This window comes from Eleutherodactylus coqui, chromosome 7 (assembly GCF_035609145.1).
Source record: "Eleutherodactylus coqui strain aEleCoq1 chromosome 7, aEleCoq1.hap1, whole genome shotgun sequence".
Lineage (NCBI taxonomy): Eukaryota > Metazoa > Chordata > Amphibia > Anura > Eleutherodactylidae > Eleutherodactylus > Eleutherodactylus coqui.
Genome location: NC_089843.1, coordinates 92013501 through 92038002, shown reverse-complemented (window position 1 = coordinate 92038002; position 24502 = coordinate 92013501). Strand labels below are relative to the sequence as shown.

The 24502-nt window shown below is 39.2% G+C and overlaps 1 protein-coding gene across 1 annotated transcript in view; it reads left to right on the top strand.

Annotated features, from left to right (window-relative positions):
- Positions 1 to 24502, top strand: part of SGCZ (sarcoglycan zeta) — a 648899-nt gene that overhangs the window by 307031 nt on the left and 317366 nt on the right. Inside the window, exon 3 of the mRNA XM_066574655.1 lies at positions 21267 to 21458. Coding sequence (XP_066430752.1) covers positions 21267 to 21458 — 192 coding nt within the window. The remainder of the gene's footprint in view (positions 1 to 21266; positions 21459 to 24502) is intronic.

The following is a 24502-nucleotide window of genomic DNA, read 5'->3' as shown; positions in this document are numbered from 1 at the left end:
AAGAATAAGGACCTTTGTAGGTCTAAAATATGTTGGTTGTAGGCGTTTTCATTGGTGGTGCAACCATGCATTTTTAACCAAGTCTCAATAGCGAAGTTACATTTGCTGGATTCCCTTTTGCATTTGTCCATTCTGCATTTTAACACTGTCTAGTCTAAGTTTGCACTGTTAAACTATTAGACACAGTTAGTTGAGTAAATCTACCCTAATGTCTCTTGTTTCTGATATTACAATGTACCAAAAATTAATCCGACAAAATCTCTGAATTTACTTTTACTAAACTTCGCAAGACCAAGCATGCTTCTGAGATCATTATCTAGTTTCACCAGCTGATAGTGTTTTCTATTTGATGGCATATTGTAGTGTTTATAGCAGTTGTTCTAATAGCTGTTTAGCTGTGTCGGCATCACAGGGAGAAAATTGTATACACCTCAGCTGCGGTCCTGCTTGTGGCTGTAATGAAGTCTCTGTAGTAATCTAATTGTATTGACTTAGCAGGAATGTGGAATTCTAATTGACAACATAAAGCCAAGTAAATTGCCATATCAAAAAAGACATGCTGACTTAAGCCTACTTGACATTGATGTCAAAACTATTACCTTTGGTTCAGCAGAAAATCTGGTCCTTTAACTTATTACACTGTTAAGAAATACTCAAACTATTTGCAAAAATTTATACATTTTCCTAAATATGTCTAATTATCATTCTATTCATCTAGCAATATATGTATAACACAATGTCTGTCTATCTATCTATCTAGGCGTATGTATGCATATACATATCTATAGATATCTATATCTATATATATATATATATATATTTTTTTTTTTTTCTATTTTATTTATACACATTGTGTTTTATGGTCCCCCAGTAAGTCAGGCCAGTTTTTATTGTCACTCTGTTAATTGATTAATTGATACAAACCTCTGCATTTACTTTTTTTCCCCATCATCGAATGCTTACTAAAAAGTTTTCTACTTGGTTTTCATTCAATATTCCCTACTATTTTGCTGATGTAGAGTTTGTGCAGTTCTTTTAAATGACTGACTATGGTGCTGTTTATGACATGGATGATGACACCAAGTTCCGGGCTGCTTTGAGCTCTAAGGTTGACACCATCTGTCTCCTTTAGGCTAGTTTCAGACAATATTATGGAGCTTATCAATGTCTGCAGAAGAGAGGGGAGAAGCAGAATAAAGCATAAAGGAATGAATATAAATCTGTATTGACTGACAGCAGCATCGTTCTGGATTTATGGAAGACATGGCTTCAATGTATTTTTGGGAGGAGAATGTCCTTATGAGCCAAGTGTATTTTCCATCAGAATCCAATATTTTATAAACTCATAGTTTGCCTAACTTTTCAGACAACTTCTCAGAATAAACTGCCATATGTGTACTAAGAAGTAACACTATTACTGGACAGTATATGACTTGGATTCTGCATTTATCACCATTTTTCTTCCCTGTAGGCTCTATATATTTAATTTTCAGTTATCTCTGACCTAGTTACCTCTAAGGAGCCTGCTGTCATGCTGTCCTCTATATACAGTACATAGAGAAAGTAGCAAAAAAACGTCATCTCTGTAGCACACACAGAGGCAATAACATCATTATATGGGACAGTGTACAGTAGTACTAAACACTGCGGATGTGATTTCAGTAGCTGCAACACAGCAAATAACTCATGGTTAGCTGTAGTAGCCACATCTCTACATGGTTTTGCTTTTGTCATTCACCTTCTTCCCCTTTACTTTCCATAGAGTTCATAGAGCAGCATGAGTCATCACCCTCTTCCACTTCTTGTAATTAATATAGTTCTCTCTATTTCTAAAGACAACAACAGGCAGTGGACAGCAAAATACAAAGGAAGGTAGACCCTAACTAATTAGCATTTTAGAGGGGGTTTTCAGCACAAAAATGTTATTTTGGTAAATAAAGTGATTTGCACTTTTGCTAGTTATCACATTGACAATCAAATAAGCACATAAGCACATGCTGCTTGACCATTTAAAATCTAAATATGATTTGTTGACAAGAAACATATTAACATAATTTTTTATCAGTTTATTACCTGTTTATGGGATTATATCAGCCATGAAAAAAACACAAAGTAACATTTTTGAGCATATTTACTAAACATTGCTCAATATACAGTACTGTAGAACACACTTGTAAGTTTAATTAGCACTGACCCTGTAGAAATGTAGATTAGGACATTTTAGTCTCCCTTTAGCTCCTCCACCCTCATCTTTTTTATAGCCTACTTTTTATGCCTTATATTAATACTGCAGTAATTTAACAAACAAAAGCAAGAAATACAATAACAATGTATTAGAGCTTCACCTATTGGTATTTTGTCCGCAGTACTATGCCCACTTTGGACAGAATATGTGGTTACATTTATAGTATTTGTTGCTAATGCTGATACACGATTTTTCCTGAAATTGGTTTTCCCCCTCTGGCTGCTAAAGGATCAAAGTAAATCCTACAGATTTAGTTGACTTGGACAGTTTTATTCGTAGCATAATACTCTCAAATTCATCACTAACTAAATAATTAACATGTAAATCGGCATGCATTACTGAGGCCTCAGAAGAACATTATACAGTTTTCTTTACGGATAGTATAAAATCCTTTAACAGCATGAAAGTGTGTCCTTCCCTAAAACTGCAAACACAGTATAATAATCTTCAAAAAAATAATTAACATTTAGCTCTATTAGAAGAAAGACTTCATTAGTGTGCGTGTGTTTATATCTGTTATTACTATGTTGACTTCTTTTTTAAACCGCTATGAAGAGCTTATAATTAATATGTAAATTAAAGAGCATATACAGTTAACAGCCTTGATTCCCCCATTAATATACACATTAGTTTTAGACCAAATATGCATGCTATTTTAATCAAAAAACAACCTAGCACCCCATGAATATATAGCAGAGCTCCACTGCATCTGTGCTGTACTGGTTATATAGGTTTGAGGGCAGTTGGTTCAAGATTTCTTGTCCTTTCATAAGTTTGTCCAAGGTAAAGCTCGTCTGGGCGAACAATTCGTCCAATCTCAATTTGTCCTATATATCACTATATTCAACATAGATTTTATCCACTTAGCATTGGAAGCACAAAAGTAATTCCGAGCCACTTGTTGTAACCCCTTAGTGATTAGGCCTGTGTGCTTTTTTATGACCATGTTAAATTTTTGAAATCTGACATGTGTCAATTTAACATAGAATAACTCCGCAAATTCTGACATTGTTTTTTTGCAATATATATTCTTCATTTAGGTGGTATAATATGTATGATGACTCTGCTGTGTACCCCCCCCCCCCTCTCAATGCTCTGTCATTGAGGGAGAGCGGATTCCGCCACGGTCTTCCCTGCCTTTACTTCCACACCACATGGTGTGGACTCAGAGACAGGGAAGCTTCTGCATATTTTTGGCAAAATGTCCTAGGGAACGAGGAAATCAATGAACAAAATCTATGGATTGGATGAAATATCCTGAAACCATTATATCAGAGCCTTTATAAAAATAAATATTCTGCAGGGGAGAAAAGCTCCTTATATATGACATGTAATGGAGCATGCCACAATTAATTTCTATTAGATTTTTACATTTGAAATCAGTGGCATTTTGAGGTACAGTAGAGGCCCCATTGCATTAGAATGGGAGCCTAACTATGGCTCCACACAGTTGGACCAATAACAGGCTGACAATAGTTTATCTATAAGGGATATCAAAACGTTTTGATAGAATAAACTCATCCTGTTGGAACTTTGTTTTCTCTGGCGGTCTTGGTCTAAAGGTTTCCAAGTGTCATGAACATGGGATTGTTGGCTCATTCAGCTTTTAAAATAAATGACAGGATCTGGCTTCAAACTATATGTTTATAACAGAGCCTCAAATTAAGTGTATGGATTATAGGAATATCAGAAACAAACATGATCATTTAAAATACAAAATTAAACTGAGGTATATTCTTTAAACCCTTAAAAGGGGTTGTGTCATGATAGAAAGTTATCCCCAATTAGTAGAATAGGTGATAACATTTAGGTCAGCGGAACCACCACCAGTTCTTAAAAAGAGCTCTGGTGTGGGTGTGTCCTAAAGTTTGGGCAGCAGTGGTCAAATATGGGCGTTGTCATTCCCTTAATTTCATTGGACCACTGAAGATAGGTGTGCATTTGAATTTAGCTAGGTCCCATTGAAATGAATGAAGTCGCAGTGCGCAACTGCCACTGCCCACACTTTAGAAACTGCTGGAGCTCTATTCATGAGATTGGTAAAGGTCAGCCACCCACCAATCTGAAAGTTATGTCCTATCCAATAAAAATGAGCCAGTCATCCCAAACTACCAAAACAGAACTTATAATGAAGTAGACCACAAAGACACATTTGGTGCTTACAAAACAAGACAAGGTGACAATCCAACAAAAACAACTAATCTTACATTTCTGAGATTTGCCTAATTCTGGTTCAAAACTAGTAATTTTAAGCATAAGATGTAATGAATTTTTAAATAGCCAATTTTTAAATAAGACCATGTAATACTATCATGATGATTAACAGCAATTATAAATGAAATTGAGAGCTGATAGTGGAGAATATATGATGACAGGCATGTTATGTTTCTGGGAAGCCGGGCAGAGTTCCAATCTAACGATCTGCAGAGATAGCTACAGACATGCGGTTGGATGGGGAGTGAGTATAGAAGTTGTGTGGTCAGAAACTTGCTAAAAATTGAAGTGGTGAAATATGGTCTTTGCATTTGTATATACCATGCCATCAGTAGTGTGCAATAATATGACTTCAATATTGCTTCACTGGCAATTTAAGAAGAACAGGAAAAAATGGTAGGAATCAAAAAAGATACTCGGCAATGAACTATCTATAAAATTAATTAATTAATAAAACATAATTTTACATTTCAAATTTAAACCATGGGGTGCCCTTGTGTTTGAGTAAAAGAATCTAATACATTTCTTAGACCTTCTACAGTCAACCTTTCTTGAAAACAGGTGTGTAACTATTACTGTAGCAGCCACAGAAGCTACTTTGTGGCTTGTATCTCAAAGGGGCTTCGGCTCCCAGGTCCCCCTTATATTAAAGTTAATAGTCTCCCTCAAATTGAAAAATATGGCAGAGCACAGAACCATTGGCTCCTTGTCCTGCTATTTGCTCTGTCTGCTCAGTCTGCAGAGTGCCAGTTTAAATCTGGTAGCTACCACTGGCCATTGTATGGTTGTTATATTCATCTTTGTAAAGGATTTTTTTCAGTAATAGTACAGTGGTAATATGAGGTCATGGTCGGGAGGTCTTTGCCCCTCACATAATCTTATTCTTGGTCACATTGATCTTAGTGTAATGTTATTTATTTTGTAACAGTATGGTGGTATTATTCAGTCATGATCTTGTGATAATATATGATCATGGTGTGTCGGTATTATTCAGCCATTATATAGGACTATTATTGATACTGCTGGTCTTGGAATATTTTAATTTTTTAGCATGAGTCAGCAGGAAAGTGAGCCATAACTAAATGTTTACATGAGGCTAGTAAATATTCATGCTTCGAGGAGGAAGGATTCAACATTTTTCTACAACACAGCCTTTTCTAATTACACCCTTGCTTGGTGATCTTTTTATTTTTCAATGCCATAAACTCTGAAGGATGTAGTAGAGTCTTTCTCTGATTACTAGCCATAACCTGTGATAATTGCTGCTTCAATTACTTTGACCACTGTTCAGACTCAAAATAGTTATCCAATTCTTGTAGAAATCGTTTTAACATCTACTTATCTTTTTTTTTAATATCTGATTGAAAGATTAGAAGACATACTATTATTTTTTGTGATATGTAGTATAAATATTAGATTACAGATATTGCAGTGCTAACACTTGTCATGTTAGCGGGCTACCGAGTTAATGAGGAGTGAGTTAGCGCAGCTTCACTATTTGCATATAGTAGCTGCCATTCAAACTGAATAGCAGTGGCTATACAATACAAATAGTATAGTAGTGCCTGGTGGTCTATGCCAGAAATGTACTGTGCCATCCTACAAGAATGACGCTGCTACATCTGTACAATGAACATTACAAATATTAGGGCTCAGTCACACGGGCACATCAGCGCCCATACACAGGCGCCGATGCACCCGTGTGAATGAGCCCTCACTGCAGGAAGAAGACGGCCGTACCTCAAGATGGACGTCTTCTTCCTGCAGTGCTGAAGAAAGAACACATGACCGGCAATGAAGCCGGTCACATGTTCTTTCTCCCGTCTTGAGGTACGACCGTCTCCTTCCTGCAGTAACACGGGCGCCAATACGCCCATGTGACTGAGCCCTTTCGAGTTTATTATCTAGGTGCGGATTTTTGGCTGCACACACGGTGCATTTTTTTTTGCGAGAAAAAAAACGTGCGTATCTCTGCTCGTCTGACCGAGCCCTAATAGAAATAATAAGCCATCAAATATAAAAATGAGTACAGCTACAAAAGGGTAAAAAAAAGTGCTTGACAGTAAAATACCAGATGAGTGTAATACCATTCTTGATGATCTATCTTTTAAGACAAGAAAGTCTATTAAACTTCAATAATTTTCTGTGTATGATTTGCATAATCTCTCAAGGATTAGTGTTGTGATTTATACAATAGTTCATTTACCTATTTCACATTCACCTTAAGGGCTCCTTCACACATGCATCAGCATTTTTATGTTCGCCTACTGGTGCCATAAAAACACGTGAACGGGTGCACAAAACTAATGTTTGTGAGCCCGTTCAAACAGACTGGGCCTAGCGCATATGCGTTGGGTGGGGGGAGACAGTTTAGCTCTGCTAAGCTTTCTCCCCATTCCCTCTGCCCCCTATCTGTCTCTTAGCAATGGTAGGAGCCGGGACGGGGGCAGAGCTAATGTGCTAAGCTCCCGCCCCCTTTCTGCCCCTTGCCGGCAGACAGCAATGGGATGGGGCAGGAGCTTACTAACTATCTCTGCCCTGTCCTGCCCCCTACTATTGCAAACTGGTAAGGGGTGAAGAGAAGGAGATAAGGGGCAGGGCGCTTAGCAGGCATGCTGCTAAACTCCCTCCCCCCTCCCCTCTCCGGCAGCTGTCACTGGTTCCCATAGAAGTCTATGGCAATGGCCATATTCCGGCCAGGAAAGATAGTTCCAGGACTATCCCTCCTGCTTAGGTGTAAAAGCACCCAGCACTATATTGGCCGGCTGGGCGCTTTTACGCAACGGGAATATGCCCCTGTGACCTGTTGCATTGGAATCCAATACATTAGATGGTAGCGTATATTGCCCGGCCGTGAAAATGGCGGTTGATATATGCTTGTGTGAATAAGCCTCAAGTGTGCAGTGTTAAACTAGAAAGGAATGAAGGCTGCTCAGTATTTACTTAATTTATGGTGGGAATTGATAAAACTACTCAATTTGAAACATTTACTTGGATAAATGTACCTTAGAATAAAAGAAAAATTGCAGTAATCGTATAGATGCATGTGTAGAAATTCCTATGTATGATGTCATGTGGGCTTTACTGATGATCATGCATAAAAATGTAGTGTTAGAACATAGGAATATTTTACTTTCACTAGACCCATTATGTGTTAACTTCAATGGTCATTTCCAAAAATTCTCAAGGAGGCAAAGCTCAATTATCAAACACACGTGTACACCTGCTAAATGACTCGTGAGTAGGAAGGACAAACAACTATCCCTGCTCTAGAAAAAAACTCACACATTGTGATTTAGTGCTACAATGTAGAACACATAGTAACAGCAAATATTACAAAGCATTTGAAATGTAAAGGCACCAAACATCTTCTACAATGTGATTATATGTTTTCTTTTATCACTAGTTAGGTTACTTGGATCATTTTATATTTTACACTTTTATACTTTACAATCCTTTGATTTTTTTTAAAACAAGTTTCAAAGGATGATACAGAATTTATACAACAGATGAAACATGACAGACACTACAAATTAGGAAAAAGCTAGGTGACACAGACAAGGAAGCAACATCACAGCTTGTGAGGTGCAGCTACAATTGTTATAAAAGTATAGAAGAACCTTAAAAAAGAGGAAATCAAAGGAATAATATAAGAGGTTAAGCAAAAAACAGACAGGTATAGAAATAAAATTACATGCACAGAAAGTTTTCTCGCTGAGAAGTTTGCAAAAGAGGGTATATAAGATCCTAGAGTATTCAAAACATATCTATAAGAGGAAAACAAAAGCATAACAATAATGCGCAATGACTATCCTCTTGGTGCTTCCCCTTGTATTATCATGGCTGCCAAGAGGTAGAAGGCAAACCTTGGAGGACTCTAAGGACAGTTTGCAGTCCATGAGGGCTTCAGAGATCTCATGTCTGTAGCTGCTGGTGGAAATGCCTGCAGAGTGGTTATAAGATCATCTACGAGGAGGATTTGAAAAACTTCCTTAGGCACAGAGCAACATCTAGCTGATACTTGTGCCATATATTGCTTCAGGAGACAGGTAGATAGGTCCTCAATAGAGATGAGCGAGCACCAAAATGCTCGAGTGCTCGTTACTCGAGTCGAAATTCAGTGATGCTCGAGAGTTCGTTTCGAGTAACGAACCCCATTGAAGTCAATGGGCAACTCGAGCATTTTTGTATATGACTGGTGCTCCGCTAAGGTTTTCATTTGTGAAAATCTTAGCAAATCACCAAAGTCATGTAAAAAACACAGAAATGGATAGGGCAGGCGAGGAGCAACATGCAGGGCTGCATTTCGGGCTCCGAGGTCTCACTATTAAGCCACAATAGTGGCAAAAGTGAGTCCCCCCCGCACTGTTAGCATAAAGATCGTCCTCCTCTGCCACAGCTGTAACTGCTGTGGCAGAGAAGAACAATGTTAGCCCATTGAATTCAATGGAGCTGGCAATACAGCCGGCTCCATTAAAAGCAATGGGCTGCCGGTGAGCGGGGGATGAATGACAGCTGAGAGCTGCCCCTGATTGGTCCCTGCGCTGAGCCAATCAGGGGCAGCACTCACTCACCCATTCATGAATTCATGAATGGGTGAGTGAGAGCTGCCTCTGATTGGTGAGGCTGTGACCAATCAGAGGCAGTTCATTCAGCAGGCGGGGATTTTAAATTCCCGCCTGCTGAATACTACTCACAGCAGTTCAGGAGAACTGCCGGCCGGCCGCGGCTGAACTCCGTCTGCCGGGACAAGGTGAGTATATATTTTTTTTAACTTTTTACACATTTCTGGATGAATTTCAGGGAAGGGCTTATATTTTTAAGCCCTTCCCGAAAATTCATCCCACGCTCGCCGGCAGCCCATTGCTTTCAATGGAGCCAGCTGTATTGCCGGCTCCATTGAATTCAATGGTCAGTGCTCGTTTAATGGAGACAAGTACCGCGTGGTGCTCGTCTCGAGTAACGAGCATCTCGAACACCCTAATACTCGAACGAGCATCAAGCTCGGACGAGTATGCTCGCTCATCTCTAGTCCTCAATAATTAGTCAGACAACGGGTGAATAAGCAAGTTTGGCATCACATATATTAGATGATGTATTGTGAAAGCCCGATGATCAAGTTGACATTCCTCAGCTTAGCTAAGCTCTGCTCCCTACACTGCAAAGTCTTTGTGTTCCTATTATTTGCAACTGGTATGTTTCCTAAACTACTATATATTTTCTACATTGGAGTATGTCAAATGGCTTATATCTCCATCATTTAATTTTTATCACGACTGGTAATTAAGGCAGCTATTAATTGCCTCACACTATACAGATGTCAGTGGGCAGGTGCACACAATTAAGCCCCTCCCATCATGGTAAAAATTATGTATTGTGGAGCCTCACCTAAAACAGAGGCATTTATATACTTTATATGGAGCAATTATCGTTCAAAAAAAATTGTTTAAATGAGAAAAAATGAACAATCGTTCAATGTCAAGTCGGCCAACAATTGAATGATGCATAATAATTCATTCACTTCATTCACTAATCATTTGTTTGAAACACCATTCATTTAGTCGTTGTCATTTACTGGTACAGTGAACTGAACGATCCTGTTAACAAAAAAATTATCTTTGGTTCTAAACTGACTGCGAATGAGCTTGAGCGAAAATAATCATTCCGTGTAAAAGCTCCTTTAGCTTCCAAGCCCAATCATCACTGATGCCTTATCACTATCCTGCAGACGGTAGTCCTCATTGTTATATTATGTCATACAGTTGTAGTATATTTCAAGTGAAGAAAATTTGAGGCTTTTTCTGTAGATATATATGATGCTGCCCAATTTCAATAAAAAGTGAATTAACAAAAGTTGAATTGTAAGTTTTTGCCTGGAGTGGCTCTTTATATTTGTACAATATAGCAGGGTATATTTGATAATTGTTCTTTCTACTCTTCTTGATTAGTTAATTATTTACATGAACAGTAATAGATTTCTTGGAGAAGAGTAAAAAATCCAATGGAGCTTTATGTCAGTGGAAGGAAATGAGAGTTTTTGTCATGCAATCAAATTCATCATTTTTCATGTACAGTACCTATATTTATATATCACTTACAATTAGTTATTTTGTGCAGTTGATAAGCTGTTGTTATCTGCATACTCCTCAGTTATCTGATGGCTTTACCCATGTTTGTTACACTTAATATTTTTATGGAAGATGTGATGATGTAGCTTACACTAAAATATGTTCTAAAGGAATTCATTATGTTCTCAGCATGTCACATATTGTAATCTGCTTGAAAAGCTGTGAGTAGGTCAATAATAACGACTAGAAAGGAGCATGGGTCAGTGATGAATGAGATGCATACACCAGAAAAACATGGTAATATATTCATAGCAAAATCACAAACATAATACTTAGTCGTATTACTATTTTGCTTTATTTTTTGTTGGAATATTCTAAAAAAATGTAAAATTACATAGATTTTTAGACCTTGAACTTTTAAGGGGCAAGCTTCATAGGCTAGTTCCGTCCGATAGTGATATGGACGGAACCCATGTGTGTAAATAAGATATTGACTTCAATATGAAATTGTGTCTTCTAAAATTATGTAAAATCTCGTAAATAGAATATTTGATGAGCTCCATGAAGTAGATAACTATACAAAGGCAATGTATGTTACCAGTGATCCATGGCATCAGCTGAATACTGTGTCATTTAATTTGGTAATAGTGCATGACTAATGGGCATAATATAATAATTTTCTCTAATAATAGGCATATCATAGGGTTATCAGTAGAGATGAGCGAGCATGCTTGGTAAGGTCAGTTACTCAAGCGAGCCTCGCTCATCTCGAGTAACTGCCTTCTACTCCGAGTGTGCTCGGTGGGACAGCGCGGGGATGGGGGGTGGGGGCGGCAGGGGAGAGCGGAGGGGAGAAGGGGGGAGAGTGAAAGTGATCTCTCTCTCCCCCCCGCTACCCACCGCCGCCTGTCGCTCACCCCTGGCGCAACCCCGAGCACACTCGGAGGAGAAGGCAGTTACTCGAGATGAGCGAGGCTTGCTCGAGTAATTGACCTTACCGAGCGTACTCGCTCATTTCTAGTTATCAGTAAACATGCAGATGTCCTCACAGTATCCTCAAAATGCTAATTTAGTCAGTCAATCTTGAGTTATTTTATGCAATCAACATTTGAGTTATTTTGCCTTAAATATAGCTATTAGCATACCAAGCATAGGCATGTAACAGACATCTGTTTGCTTGTTTTACCTGTATCCGAAGAACATTATACAATTAATTTCAAGTGCCCACTTAGGATCCTTCCAAACTGGACGATTATCCGGAGCTTAAACCCTCAACAGTCGTCTCTTATCGCTCCTGTGCTTTCATACAGAAGCCATAATTGTTCAGTGAATGCAGACTGAGCGGGCCAGAGATTGCTTCCAACTGCCCGTCTCCATTCACAGTAAGGCCTTAGTCAGACGGGCGTTTTTTGACGCGATTTGCGCATGCGCATGCGTCCGGCGATTTTTTAAAACCATTGCTTCGCAATGGTATCGGACACATGAGCGCTTTTTATGCGCTCGTCCGAAAAATTATAGAACAAAAAATCGCAGATCGCACCTATCTGCGATCTGCGATTCCTGTTCGCTTCTGTATATGCGCTCAACGGGGCCGGCAGCAGCAGCGCCGACCCCATTGAGAACATATAGAAGACAAATCATTCTTTTCTGCCACAGCTGTAACAGCTGTGGCAGAGAAGAACGATGTTTGCCCATTGAATTCAATGGAGCGGCAATACAGCCGCTCCATTGAAAGCAATGGGCTGCCGGCGTGCGTGGGGTGAATTGTCGGGAAGGGGTTAAATATATAAACCCTTCCCTGCAATTCATGCTAAAATGTGTTAAAATAAAAAAAAATTGTATACTCACCTTTCCGCTGCAGCCGGAGTCCAGCCGCGGCCGCTGTCAGTTCTCCTGAACTGCTTCTCGGCACTATTCAGCCGGCGGGGCTTTAAAATCCCCGCCTGCTGAATGATCTGCTCTGATTGGTCACAGCCTGACCAATCAGAGGCCGGTTTCACTCACACACCCATTCATGAATTCATGAATGGGTGAGTGACTGCTGCCTCTCAGCGCTGAGCCAATCAGGGGCAGGTCTGACTCACATCCATTCATGAATTCATGAATGGGTGTGAGTGAGGCATGCCTCTGATTGGCTCAGCGCTGAGCCAATCAGGGGGCAGGTCTGACTCACACCCCCTTCACACCCACTGCAGGACGGCCGCTCGGAGCTGCCGGCAGAAGGTGAGAATGCAATTTTTTTTTATTTTTACACATTTTAGGATGCATTGCAGGTAAGGGCTTATATATTTAAGCCCTTACCGACAATTCATCCCGGGCTCGCCCGCAGCACATTGCTTTCAATGGAGACGGCTGTATTGCCGTCTCCATTGAATGCAATGCGCTGGACAGCTCCGGCCCGTTTCTAATGAAACGCGGCTAGGAGCAGATTTTCGGGCGATTTGCGGGCGACTTGCACGCACCGGTCACGCGATTTGCGGATGCGCATCCGTCATACGATCCGCAAATCGCGGCAAAAAACGCCCGTCTGACTAAGCCCTAAGCAGTAAATCCATCTGTCACCCATCGGACCCCAGCGATGTAATCCCAGAATTCTGATGGATTGCTATGGCATCTGGAGACTTAAAGATGGCCTCCAGGTCAGACAGATATAGTGGCCTATGAGACTAAGCCTCTAGCTGAGCTTCATCTATATATATAAAATTGAATGTATGTCTGTCTGCGTGCGTGTCTGCGTGTCTGTTTGTCCTTTATGCGCTACTACACCATTCATCCGATCGCCGTGAAACTTTGGGAAGTTGTTGAGTACACTCCTGGGAAGATTATAGGCATAGTACAACTATCCTACGATAAATGGCGCACGCGCGAGCGTCATCGAAAGTTACCACCCCCCCACGTAGATCGAATAAGTAAGCCACCTGCTATTGTGATGTCATCACTGATGTCATCAACATCGGACGCCCTTGAACATGCCCCAACATGTTCTATAAAGCTGCATTGTGATGTCGGGGAATGCTTATGGGCAAGGCCTCATGTCTCATCCCAACTTGATTATTCAATTCTTAGCGCAAAAGAATTAGCGTCCAAATTGTATGTACGGAATTTAATTCTCTCACTTCCCAATGTCATAGAAACTTGAAATTTGGCACGAGCATTGTTTATGTCATAAATAGGAAAAGTTAATGGGTCCCAACTCGATTATTCAATTCAAAGCGCCAAAGAATTAGCGTTCAAATTTTACGTACGGAATCTAATTCTCTAATTTCCTGATGTCATAGATAGATAGATAGATAGACTGTATGCAATAACCCTGATAGATAGATAGATAGATAGATAGATAGATAGATAGATAGATAGACTGTATGCAATGACACGTACAGCTTGAAACCATAAATACTAGAGCACGCCAGCCATTTACAGCCAGTCTCCATTGGAGTTGGAAGTGGGCAAACATGTACTAGGCTATCTTCCCAAGAAGCCACAGCAGCCGGATAAATTGGATGTTCCACACAACGGCTATTTTATTCAGCCTGCAAGGGGGAAGCAGCAGCCTACAAAACCTCAGTGGTCGCTGCTGCCGTCATCTAGATATATAAAAACGAATGTATGTATGTATGTCTGTCTTCGCAGCAACGCGCGACGGGTACGCTAGTAGGCAATATAATATAGTGCTATGCTAAAAGGCCACTCTGGTAAAAACACATATTTCCATTTTTATTCTCAAGGTCTCCTCTGTTTATTTCAGCCACTTCCCTGCAGTATAGCCCCCTTATCAGCCACAATCTAGATGCTGAAAGATTTTGGTTTCACTTTCACATCTATCCCATGATGCATCAGCACAGCTATACTATTTCTTTCTGCAGGAAGGGATAATTTAATTACTATTAGCTCCTAAATAAACTACAGCCCATATGTATACAACCAGAAGGATAAGCTGTGATGTCCTCTATCATAGCTGTGTGGCAGGAGCTGTGTGATCATCATCAGTTACTGTGCCCCCCTGCAGCCAAATCCTGTGTAGTAGCATCACACAGGCTGAGAAATTAAACAAATTGCAGGCTAAGAAAACAAACATATAATGCTAAGCAAATCTGAACTGGTTAGAACTGAGATCACTGAGACCATCTGTGGAAAAAGAGGCTGGAAGTTTCAGACAGAGAGAAATGACTAACCAAGATAATACTTGCTTACTTATATATACTGAGTGTAAAGTTAGATAATGAATGAATGAATGAATGAATGAACATCTGTGTCCTGTGCAATCCTCCCTAGCATAAGACATGCTGTAATTTATTTTGAAAAAACAGCACACGGATGAGAAATACACGCATGTGAATGGGCCCTTAATGTGGGAAATAGAAACATTTTTTGTCACTGTTTTACATGGTTTCCTTCCCGGTCAGTCCTTTTTGGAAGGATAGAAAAACTTAATGGGTGCCACTTTTCCGTCCAGCTGAAAAGACTGACAAACACAAAAACCTTGTTAGTTGGAGACCAAAAAGGTCTCCATTTCATAGATTAAATTTTTTGATTCTGTCCAGAGTCCTGTCCCAATTTTGTGTTCAGTGTGTGCGACAGAGAGGGGGATAACGTGAAATCGTTATGTGAAAGTAGCTTTTGTCCATTAAACAGAGATTAGTTTGGGCTCTATTCACATCTATGCTGTGGTTTTCGCTTGTCCTGGATACGTCACACAACAGACACTTTTTTGTTCTCTGTGTATCCGTCCATCACTTTTTCATTCTCACACCCACTTCTTTGTTCCCCCTGTCATAATGTGTCTGTCTCTTCTGCATTCTCTTTTGTGATTGCTCTGTTAGTAATGCCCTTTCATATAAGCCACACCCTCAAAACCCACCAGAAACAGTAAATGAAGCCCTACTTTTGGGGGAGTGCCAGGGCGGAGCAGAGTAACAGAGGAAGTAACTAGCTTCAGGAGGAAAAAGTTGGAACTAGCAAAGCCCTGTAAATCTTTCTGCACCTGGTATTGGAGAGGGGGAGTTGGAAGCAAAGCCCCATACAATCTGGGTTGGATTACATGGAGCTTTGCTTTAATCCGCCTACTTATTGGAGCCATAGTGCTGTCTATTGTGGGGAATTGTTAACAGGGGGACTGTTTTTTTTTTTCTTCCAAAAACAGTCTCTCTGTATTAGGACTATAAAAGATGACATACTCACCTTTACCTACTCCCCCACGTGTTTTTTGCTGCATGCAGCCAATCAGTCAGTCTGCACACAGAAGTGAAGACGAGCAGGCACCAGGCACATGCAGCACAAAATCAGTGGGGGAGCAAGGAAAGTGAGTAAGTTTTCTTTTATGTTCCTACTGCACAGTGATTTCATTTAAAAAAAAAGGCTGCCCAGATAACCCCTTTAAATCTGCAGTATATCGATTTTTTTCAGTGGATTTTCACCACATATTTCATCCCTTTCAGAATAGCAGGTTGAAATCTGCAGTGAATTCTATAGCCAAATTTGCATGATTTAAATTTTGCAATGGATTTGCCAGGAAATTTGTGGATAAATCTATACTGGAATTCTTACATCCATTGATCTACCCTAATTCTGTGGAATCGTGTTGAACATATTTTGTGCTGCACTGTGGTATGTGTATGGCGCGTCTGGACAAGGTTATTTTTACTGAACTGTGGTATTGGTATATCGCTTACATGAAGCTCCTTTGTGCTGCACTGTGGTCTTTGTATGACACTTCTGGTGATAGTCCAATGGGCATTTTCATGGACAAGAATAGGTCATACGATGTTGGCCACCTGTGAACATTGAACAGCACACGCTTGGCATCCGTGTACTTGCTAATGTTTTTTGCACTCAAATTTTATGAGTACAACATGGATATGCCCATGTGAACAAACATGCTTAGAAAATATAGCAGCCCTGATTGTGATAGTACCTTTATTAGAGTTGAGCGAACGTACTCTGCCGAGCTTGATGCTCGTTCGAGCATTAGTGTACCCGATGATGCTCGTTACTCGAATGAGCATCAAGGCGTGTTCGACCCAGCCCCAGTTTTTGGCTCCTCCCTGCTGTGACGTGCCTGTTTTGGCCCCTCCCCGCCGTGACGCAACGCGCGTCATGGGCAAATTTGGCTGGCTGGCGAGAGAGAGAGAACGAGAGAGAGAACAAACAAACATAAAAAGCTCGGCACCCGGCGTCCCACATACAAAAATGCTCAAGTCTCCCATTGTACTCAATGGGGTTCGTTACTAGAGTAGAGCTCTCGAATTTTACGAAAAGCTTGACTCGCATAACGCGGACTCGAGCATTTGGGTGCTCGCTCATCTCTAACCTTTATCTCACCTAGCAAAGCTAAACACAAGTTCATTAAATGCAATTGTAAGATGAATATTGAAAAACATGCGTTTTTACTTGATTAATAAGTACTTGGTGTTATATTTTAGGGGCATGGTTTACAATACTGTAGTTTTTGGATACATAGCAGCATTGTTATGGGGGACCTCATCATAACTGCACAGCTGTAAATTGTAGGCAGCCTTAATCTGGCCCTAATGAGGTCAATATAAAGTCGTATAATGGTTTGCAAGCTTTTCAGTGAGACTGCAGAAAACTTTAGATAGAAAAAGGGAGCACCATGCATGAGTGTGTATTCATTATATCCTATAAGGGACTGGCAATATATGTTTCCGTTTCTGCTCACTTATAAACCCATGCTGCTGGTTTTATGCATTATATATACCAACTTTATGAGAAGTAAAGCAGCAACAGATGATGAAGGGAAATATGGTAGGATAGAACTGATGTAGAAGAGAGGAGTTGGATAGGCTGGTTTAGTCGATTACATAGCAGCAAGAGTGGTTATCATGATCATAGTGGTTTTAAGAAAAAAGTTTGGTACGTGTTAGCCAGTCAAACTAAATGTGATTGTTCTCAGTAAGAGAAACAAAGTAATCTTGTAGATATGATACTTTTTAAAGGCTAACAAAAAGAAATAATATTGACGCAAGCTTTCAAAACTACTTACATTTTTCATCAGGCTTTTGATGAAGCCTGATGAAAAACCTACATAGTCTTGAAAGCTTGATGTACCATAATTTTTCTCTCTTAGCCATTAAATGTGTCATATCTACAAGTTTACTTCGTTTCTCTTAATGAGAACAATCATACAGTGATATTAGCAACAGGGATATATTGCCGGTCATTTCTATATTCAGGAGTTTTTAAGAGATATTCTGACTGGTAAATCTTGTTCTGCGGATATATAATAAATGTGACTGGTGATATTACAGTACCTCCTCAATTAACTAGGACTAGCATAAAATTAGCGCAGAAACTGGCTATTTTGGCAATGTTTTTTAAGTGTTTATTTTATTGCATTGGCTAATTTGTTTGGTCAAAATATCAGTTGGAAGTGCCCATTTGCTTTCCTCTAGATTTTTAGCTACTACTAAAATGGAGAGCTTTATCAAAACTAGGGCAAAGAAAAATTGAAACACTTGCTTATAGATCATTTAGAGAGCTTTACAAGAATGAAAGAAGAATTTGGGCTAAAGCAATTCAGACAATTAGGGGGGTATTTTATTACAGTAAAAAATGAAAAGTGACATTCTTTGTAAACTGTAAAGTTAATCAGTTTTCTAATATGCTGTACTTTCTGCATCTATTTATTGTGTTGCTCTGGATCCCAGATTGCTGTTATTTAATAGGATCCTTCATTGCTTCCCGAGAATGCAAATCTGTTCTGGTCATGTGCTAGGCACACAGGTGCTCAGCCAATTGGAAGACTGATAACTGCACTGTAGTTACAAAAAGTTATTCACTGTTTGTCCATCACATGACTAGAATCGTCTCAGTAAGACAAAAAAAAGTAATCTTGTAGATATAATACTTTTTAATGGCTAACAAAAATATATGATTAGAGATGAGCGAGCATACTCGCTAAGGCAAACTACTTGAGTGAGTAGTGCCTCATGCGAGTACCTGCCCACTCGTCTCTAAAGATTCGGGTGCCGGCGGGGGAGAGCGGTGAGTTGCGGGAGTGAGCAGGGGGGAGCCGGAGGGGAGAGTGAGAGAGAGATCTCCCCCCGTTCCTCCCCGCTCTCCCCCACCACTCCCCGTCCCCCGCCGACACCCGATCTTTAGAGATGAACGGGCAGGTACTCGCATAAGGCACTACTCGCTGGAGTAGTTTGCCTTAGCGAGTATGCTCGCTCATCTCTATATATGATGATTCAGCGAGCTTTTGGATCCTCACAGAATCATTCCTCAGGCATCATGACTAGGAAGTAAACAATAAAGGACCCCGTTCATTGATTGCAAGCAGATATTTTAAAACCTCTGTGGGATATTAGAAAAGTGTACAACTTTTTATTGTATAGTGAACTCACTTTATTTGTTGAAACAAGAATTCCCCTTTTCAGTTTATTATAAACTAACCCAGACACATCAGTATATGTATATATTTTCCCTATTTTCTTCAAGTTTCTGTTCAGTTATTCTTTATAAGAAATTCAGTATTGTCTTTGCATTGTCTTATCAACTCAGTATTCTTTACGGCAGAACACTTGTTCATCTGTAATAAAACAATATAGGGTAGATTTATTAATACTGTCAAGTTTTGAGACAGATTTCAAGTAGAGACTACATTACTTTGAGCATTGCCTACAATAGATTATGTAAAAATTCACTGCTCATGATCGGTGTCCCACATACTAATCAATGTTCGGAAACAGACACGAGGTCTATGCTAGGTATAGTCTATACCTGCAAATCTACAAAAGTGGCAAACACAAAATTCAAGTGTACAATGGAATTACAAGTGTACAAATATGTATGAGGCATGTCGTCTTTGACAATCTTCTAAACCTTTTTCACCAGTTTTTCAATTAACTACATTCTGGTAAAACTGTTTCACTGTGATCTTCAGTTTTACATGTAGGTTTCCTAAAACCCTTATAGCAGTCCAAGTATATCAATTTAGTCAGAAGGCATATTTTTAATCTAAATAACCCAAATTATTTGATACACTTTATATTATATCTCTGTGATGTTTGTAGCTGTTTTACTATTGTTAAGCTCCAAATCCCGCGACTCTCTTCAGATATAAAAGTAAAGAAATAATTGTGTCTTGGATAACCCATTAGAGTAAAACGGGTCCTTCAATCAAAAAAGATGATTGCTGGGGATTGTTGCTGCTGACCATCCCTACGTCTTCTTACTAAAATGTTGACTTTAGGTGAGGTTTAAAGGGGTATTTCCAAGAGTGAGTTTTAATACTTATTCATAGGTGAGACCCCCTCTGACCCTGAGATCGGAGGTCCCATATCACCCTCTTCTCCTCACTATGGGCCCCCTACAGTGAAGCAGACATTGAATGCAGCAGCGGCCGTACATACACAGTGCTACCCCATTCATCTTCAAAAGACTCCCGGAGATAGCTGAGCCCTTACACTCTGCTATTTCTGTCAGCCCTATTGAAATGAATGGAGCCGCACCAGGCATGCTTGGCTGCTGCTCCATTCAATCTCTACGATACTGCAGATGGTGCAGTGAGGAAGAGAGGGGAACAGGGGATTCTCTGGATAAGTTGGAGTATCAGCACTGATAAAAGTCATTCTTGGTAATTCCTCTATCATAGAGCAAATGGATAAGGTTAAGTGATGGAGTTCTGACTGCCTGCAGCTACTAGTACAAGAAACGTACTGAAGACAGATTTATACACTTTCAATAATACATTTGCATATGTAAAGCTCTTAGAGGTGGCAGCAATGTGTCAGAATTTTATTGTTTAAGTGTATGAGGAAAATTTATTGTAGGCTGTGTGCCACAACTATGGTGTAAAAAAATATCACAAATTATGTCACATACTCAAGTAGTGCAGTAATTTGCCACTTTGTGACCTCTTGTAAAGTGGTCAGAAAAGTGTGCAGGGCTTAGCAGTAAGGGGCATGGTCTCCCGCAGAGTGAAACATTCACTATAATTCACACCAGAAACCTGCATGACTTTTAATGTTATTTATGCCTGCTGGCATAAATTTGCATTTTGGGTTGACAGAAATCCAAAGATGCACCAAACTCGTTAAGATCATGTAAAGAAACAAAAGAAGCACTACAGGTGAAGCCCATAAGATATAATGTATAAGTTGTCAATAGTTTATCGACTCACCTGCAGTAGTTGTATTCATACACAGCAGAAAATTAGCTCATCAAATAGTTGTGGCTGCCTATCTGTAACCATAGAACAGCTTACTATTACCCAGTGCAGAAAAGATCACAGGAAATGATCCAGCACACACCATAAGGAGGTAAGTATAATTTTTTATTTTAGCAGGAGAAAAAAGGGGTTTCAGGGTCATACTGGACCCTTCCTCAGGTCTGCCACCAACACATAAACTAGACCTTCTCAGTGTCTGACCTAACAAATGCTCTTTCAGCTGAATCCGCACAAATTCTGATAGACACAGTCCAAAATCTTGTGTTTTTGCTGCAAAAGAGGCCATATTAACAACCATAGTTTTGGAATGGAATGTCCAACAACTCATGTAGTTGTGATGGTCAGGTTTTCACATGCAGTGTATTCAAATATAATCAGTGCACAATTTTTGACATACCAGGAAAGAAAATGTTATATTATATATATTTTACAGAATTATGTTTTATGTTCTCTAAACATCTTAAAAAGTTCAATTTATTTATTAGAATTATCATGCCTATTTCCTAAAGTATGGTTTATCCTATTGTTGTTGTCTCTTCTTCTGTTTTAGATGACACGAGAACAGTACATTTTGGCCACACAACAAAATAATCTACGGACAGAAAACACTCAGTTTTATCCAGTTGGAATTTATGGATGGCGGAAGAGGTGCTTGTACTTCTTTGTGCTACTGCTGTTGGTTACCATGATTGTTAACTTAGCAATGACAATATGGATTTTGAAGGTTATGAATTTTACAGTGGTAAGTAATATTATTTCTTTTAGGTTAATTAATGTTTAATTGCTATGCTTGGTTATGGTTACTTCAAGATTGTAAACATAAAAGGTTGATGGCAAAAGACCAAATGGTCCAGCTAGTCTGCCCTTATATTACTTCCCTTTTTGATTTTACAACCATGTCATCTGGATGTTAGTTCCAAGCATTTACTACTCTTTCAGTAAGAAAAAAATGTCCTGACATTGCTTTGGATTTTCCCCCCGAATTATCCCAGACTTTGCACCTCCTTGTTCTAATGTTTAGCTCTCTTATAAAAACACTTCCCACCTGAGACTTCTCCTCCTGAATCTTACCTAAACCTTTAACATATTTTAACGTTTTGGTCATGTCCTCCAGGCTATACAAATTAAGTTATTTAAGTCTTTCCTGATAAGTTTTGTTTCTGAGACCTTCCACTATTTTGCAGCCCGTCTTTGGACTTGTTCTATTTTATCAATATCTTTCTGTAGATGGGGTCTCCAGAACTGAACACAGTATTCCAGATGTGGCCTCACCAAAGCTCTATACAGCGACATAACAATCTCCCTCTTTCTGCAGGTTATAACTCTAGTTATGTAGCCAAGTATCCTATTTGCTTTCTTTGGTGCTTGACCACACTGTGGACTCCTTCTGAGGCTGTCAGAAATCAGAACCTTTAAATCCTTCTCTTCTGAAGTCCTGAATAACACAGAAGATATGTTATGATATTCAGTCTCAGGATTTCTTCTCCCCAAGTGCACTTTTTTACATTTGGAAACATTAAACTGCAGTTCCCATTATTTTGACTGTTTATACAGTGGGGCTAAATAATTCTCCATGTTCAGGACATCAGTATGAGTATTAACCCTACTGCACACTTTTGTTTCATCGGCAAACATATAAACCTTTCCTGTTAAACCTTCTATTATGTCACTTATGAACATATGTAATCAGCGATGGCAGCCATGGGGGCCTTTAGAAGGCCACTGGCTGCCATGGCAACCAAACAGCACGTCGCAATAGCCTTACCGGGTGGCAATTTGGGACCCTGTAATACTGATAGGAACATTTAGAGGCCGCTGTCAGAATTTTATTTTTAGCATTATTCTTTTTTTAGGAACTTAAAGTGAAATTACCATTACATCCAAGAAAAAAAGGTGCAAAATAATGAGATAAATTATAAGCAATATTACAACTATTAACTAGTTAAACAATTAAAAGAAGCATAATTTCATATGGAACCAAAAAAAATGGGAAGGGGAAAGAGGGGCAAACATGGGTAACGTCTGAAAGAATAAGCAGGTAGACCAATATAAATCCATGTGTCTATAAAGTAGATCCTCCAAATCATTCTTTGAGTTGCGGAGGAGGAGAAAAATGCATACATTGTTACCCGTCATTATTCACAATTTCCGTAAAGTCTTTCCATGGTTTCCAAAGATTAACCCATTTAACATGTTTTCTCATTTCCCAGCTGACCAGTTCCTGAAATCTATAGATTTTATCAACTTTCTTTATCCAATCACTAATTTTAGGGGATTCTCTGGTTTTCCATCTCAAAGGGATACCTAGCCTTGCTGCTTGAATTAATTGTAATACAAGGTTATGTTTTCTGGGGATCCAGGGAAGAGATGGCAGCCAAAGCAACACTGATTGCAATTGAATAGAAACTGTGCAATTATTTTTAATGTATCTCTCAATCACTCTCCAGAGAGAACTAACCACCTTACATGAACATTAGTCTCCGAATTGCAATAGCAGCACAAGTCTGAGTCTGATAACCTTATCAAATTTAAAAAAGGGGGTGTTCTGTACCCCTTAGTCAGTTATTTAAATGAGTATTCTTGAATACAAACACATTTGGAAAATATTTGGGAACGAGACAAGATACATGTTGTTTGTGGTTCTGAGAATTTCCTACCTAAACCCCTTTCTTGCTCCCTAATAATCACAGGTGTCCTGGATGCATGCATAGTAAGAATATAATTGTAAAGCAAGGATGTCATTTTTTGTGGTACTTTATCTTAGCTTGTGAGTTTTTCAAACCATGTCTGGTTCTGGACAACAGGAAAACGAATCACAAAAGCTTTACATGATGATTTAAGATTTTTCAATTGCAAAAAGTTGAGTAATTTTTTGATTTCTTGCGAGAAGAAGTATGTTTGAGTCATTTAATCAGTAGGTGGTCACAAGTTTGAGATTTTAAAGCTATAGAGTCTATTCCAGGAAAGACTGACAGCAGTCTCCTAACGGTCTCACCAAGCAAGAGATAAAACTAGCTGGCATCTGGGACAAACAATAAGCAATATAATTATGTGAAGAGTTCAAATCTCAGAGGATGCCCACTGACGCTCCTAGTAATATAATTATGAATTTTTACCAGTTTGTAAATTCCCCATAGTCTCGCAGAGGTATTGAAGTCCACAAGAGCTACTTTTATATCTAAACCCAAAACTCTGTAATTTGTTTGACATAATTGGAGCCATCTCCCTAATTGTATGGCTTGGTAATAAGTATGAATATTTGAGAGACTGCAAACCTTGAAAACCTTATTTAATATATCTGTCATATTTAAATCTAGGTTTCTTTCCATTCCACAAGAAAGAGATGAACAATGACCTAACTTGTTTGGAAAATCCCAGATGTGAGCTGTATATGAATCAGTTGTAAAATATATAGAGATTTTGGAAGAATGTAGGTTTTTAAATAGCTCTTTGTTCCTGCCCATGAAACATATGGAAAAAGTAAAGAAAATAGCTGGTCTTGAATTTTCGATAGCAAGTTAATATATTTAGCTTTGTAAAGCTGGGAGGAGTCTCTTGTGATTTAAACAGCTAATTAGGAAATCTGCTCATTAAACCCAGTGTGCTCTGGATTTATTAGCTTAGAAAAGAGTTCCCAAAGTTGTTTGGCAATCAATTTTGCCCAAATCTTCATGTCCACATTCAACAAAGATATGGGATGGTAGTTTTCACATTTTTCTAAATTCTACTCTCCTTAGGAATGATAGTTATGGTGGCTTCCAAGGCTTGTTTTAGTAGCCTAGCTAC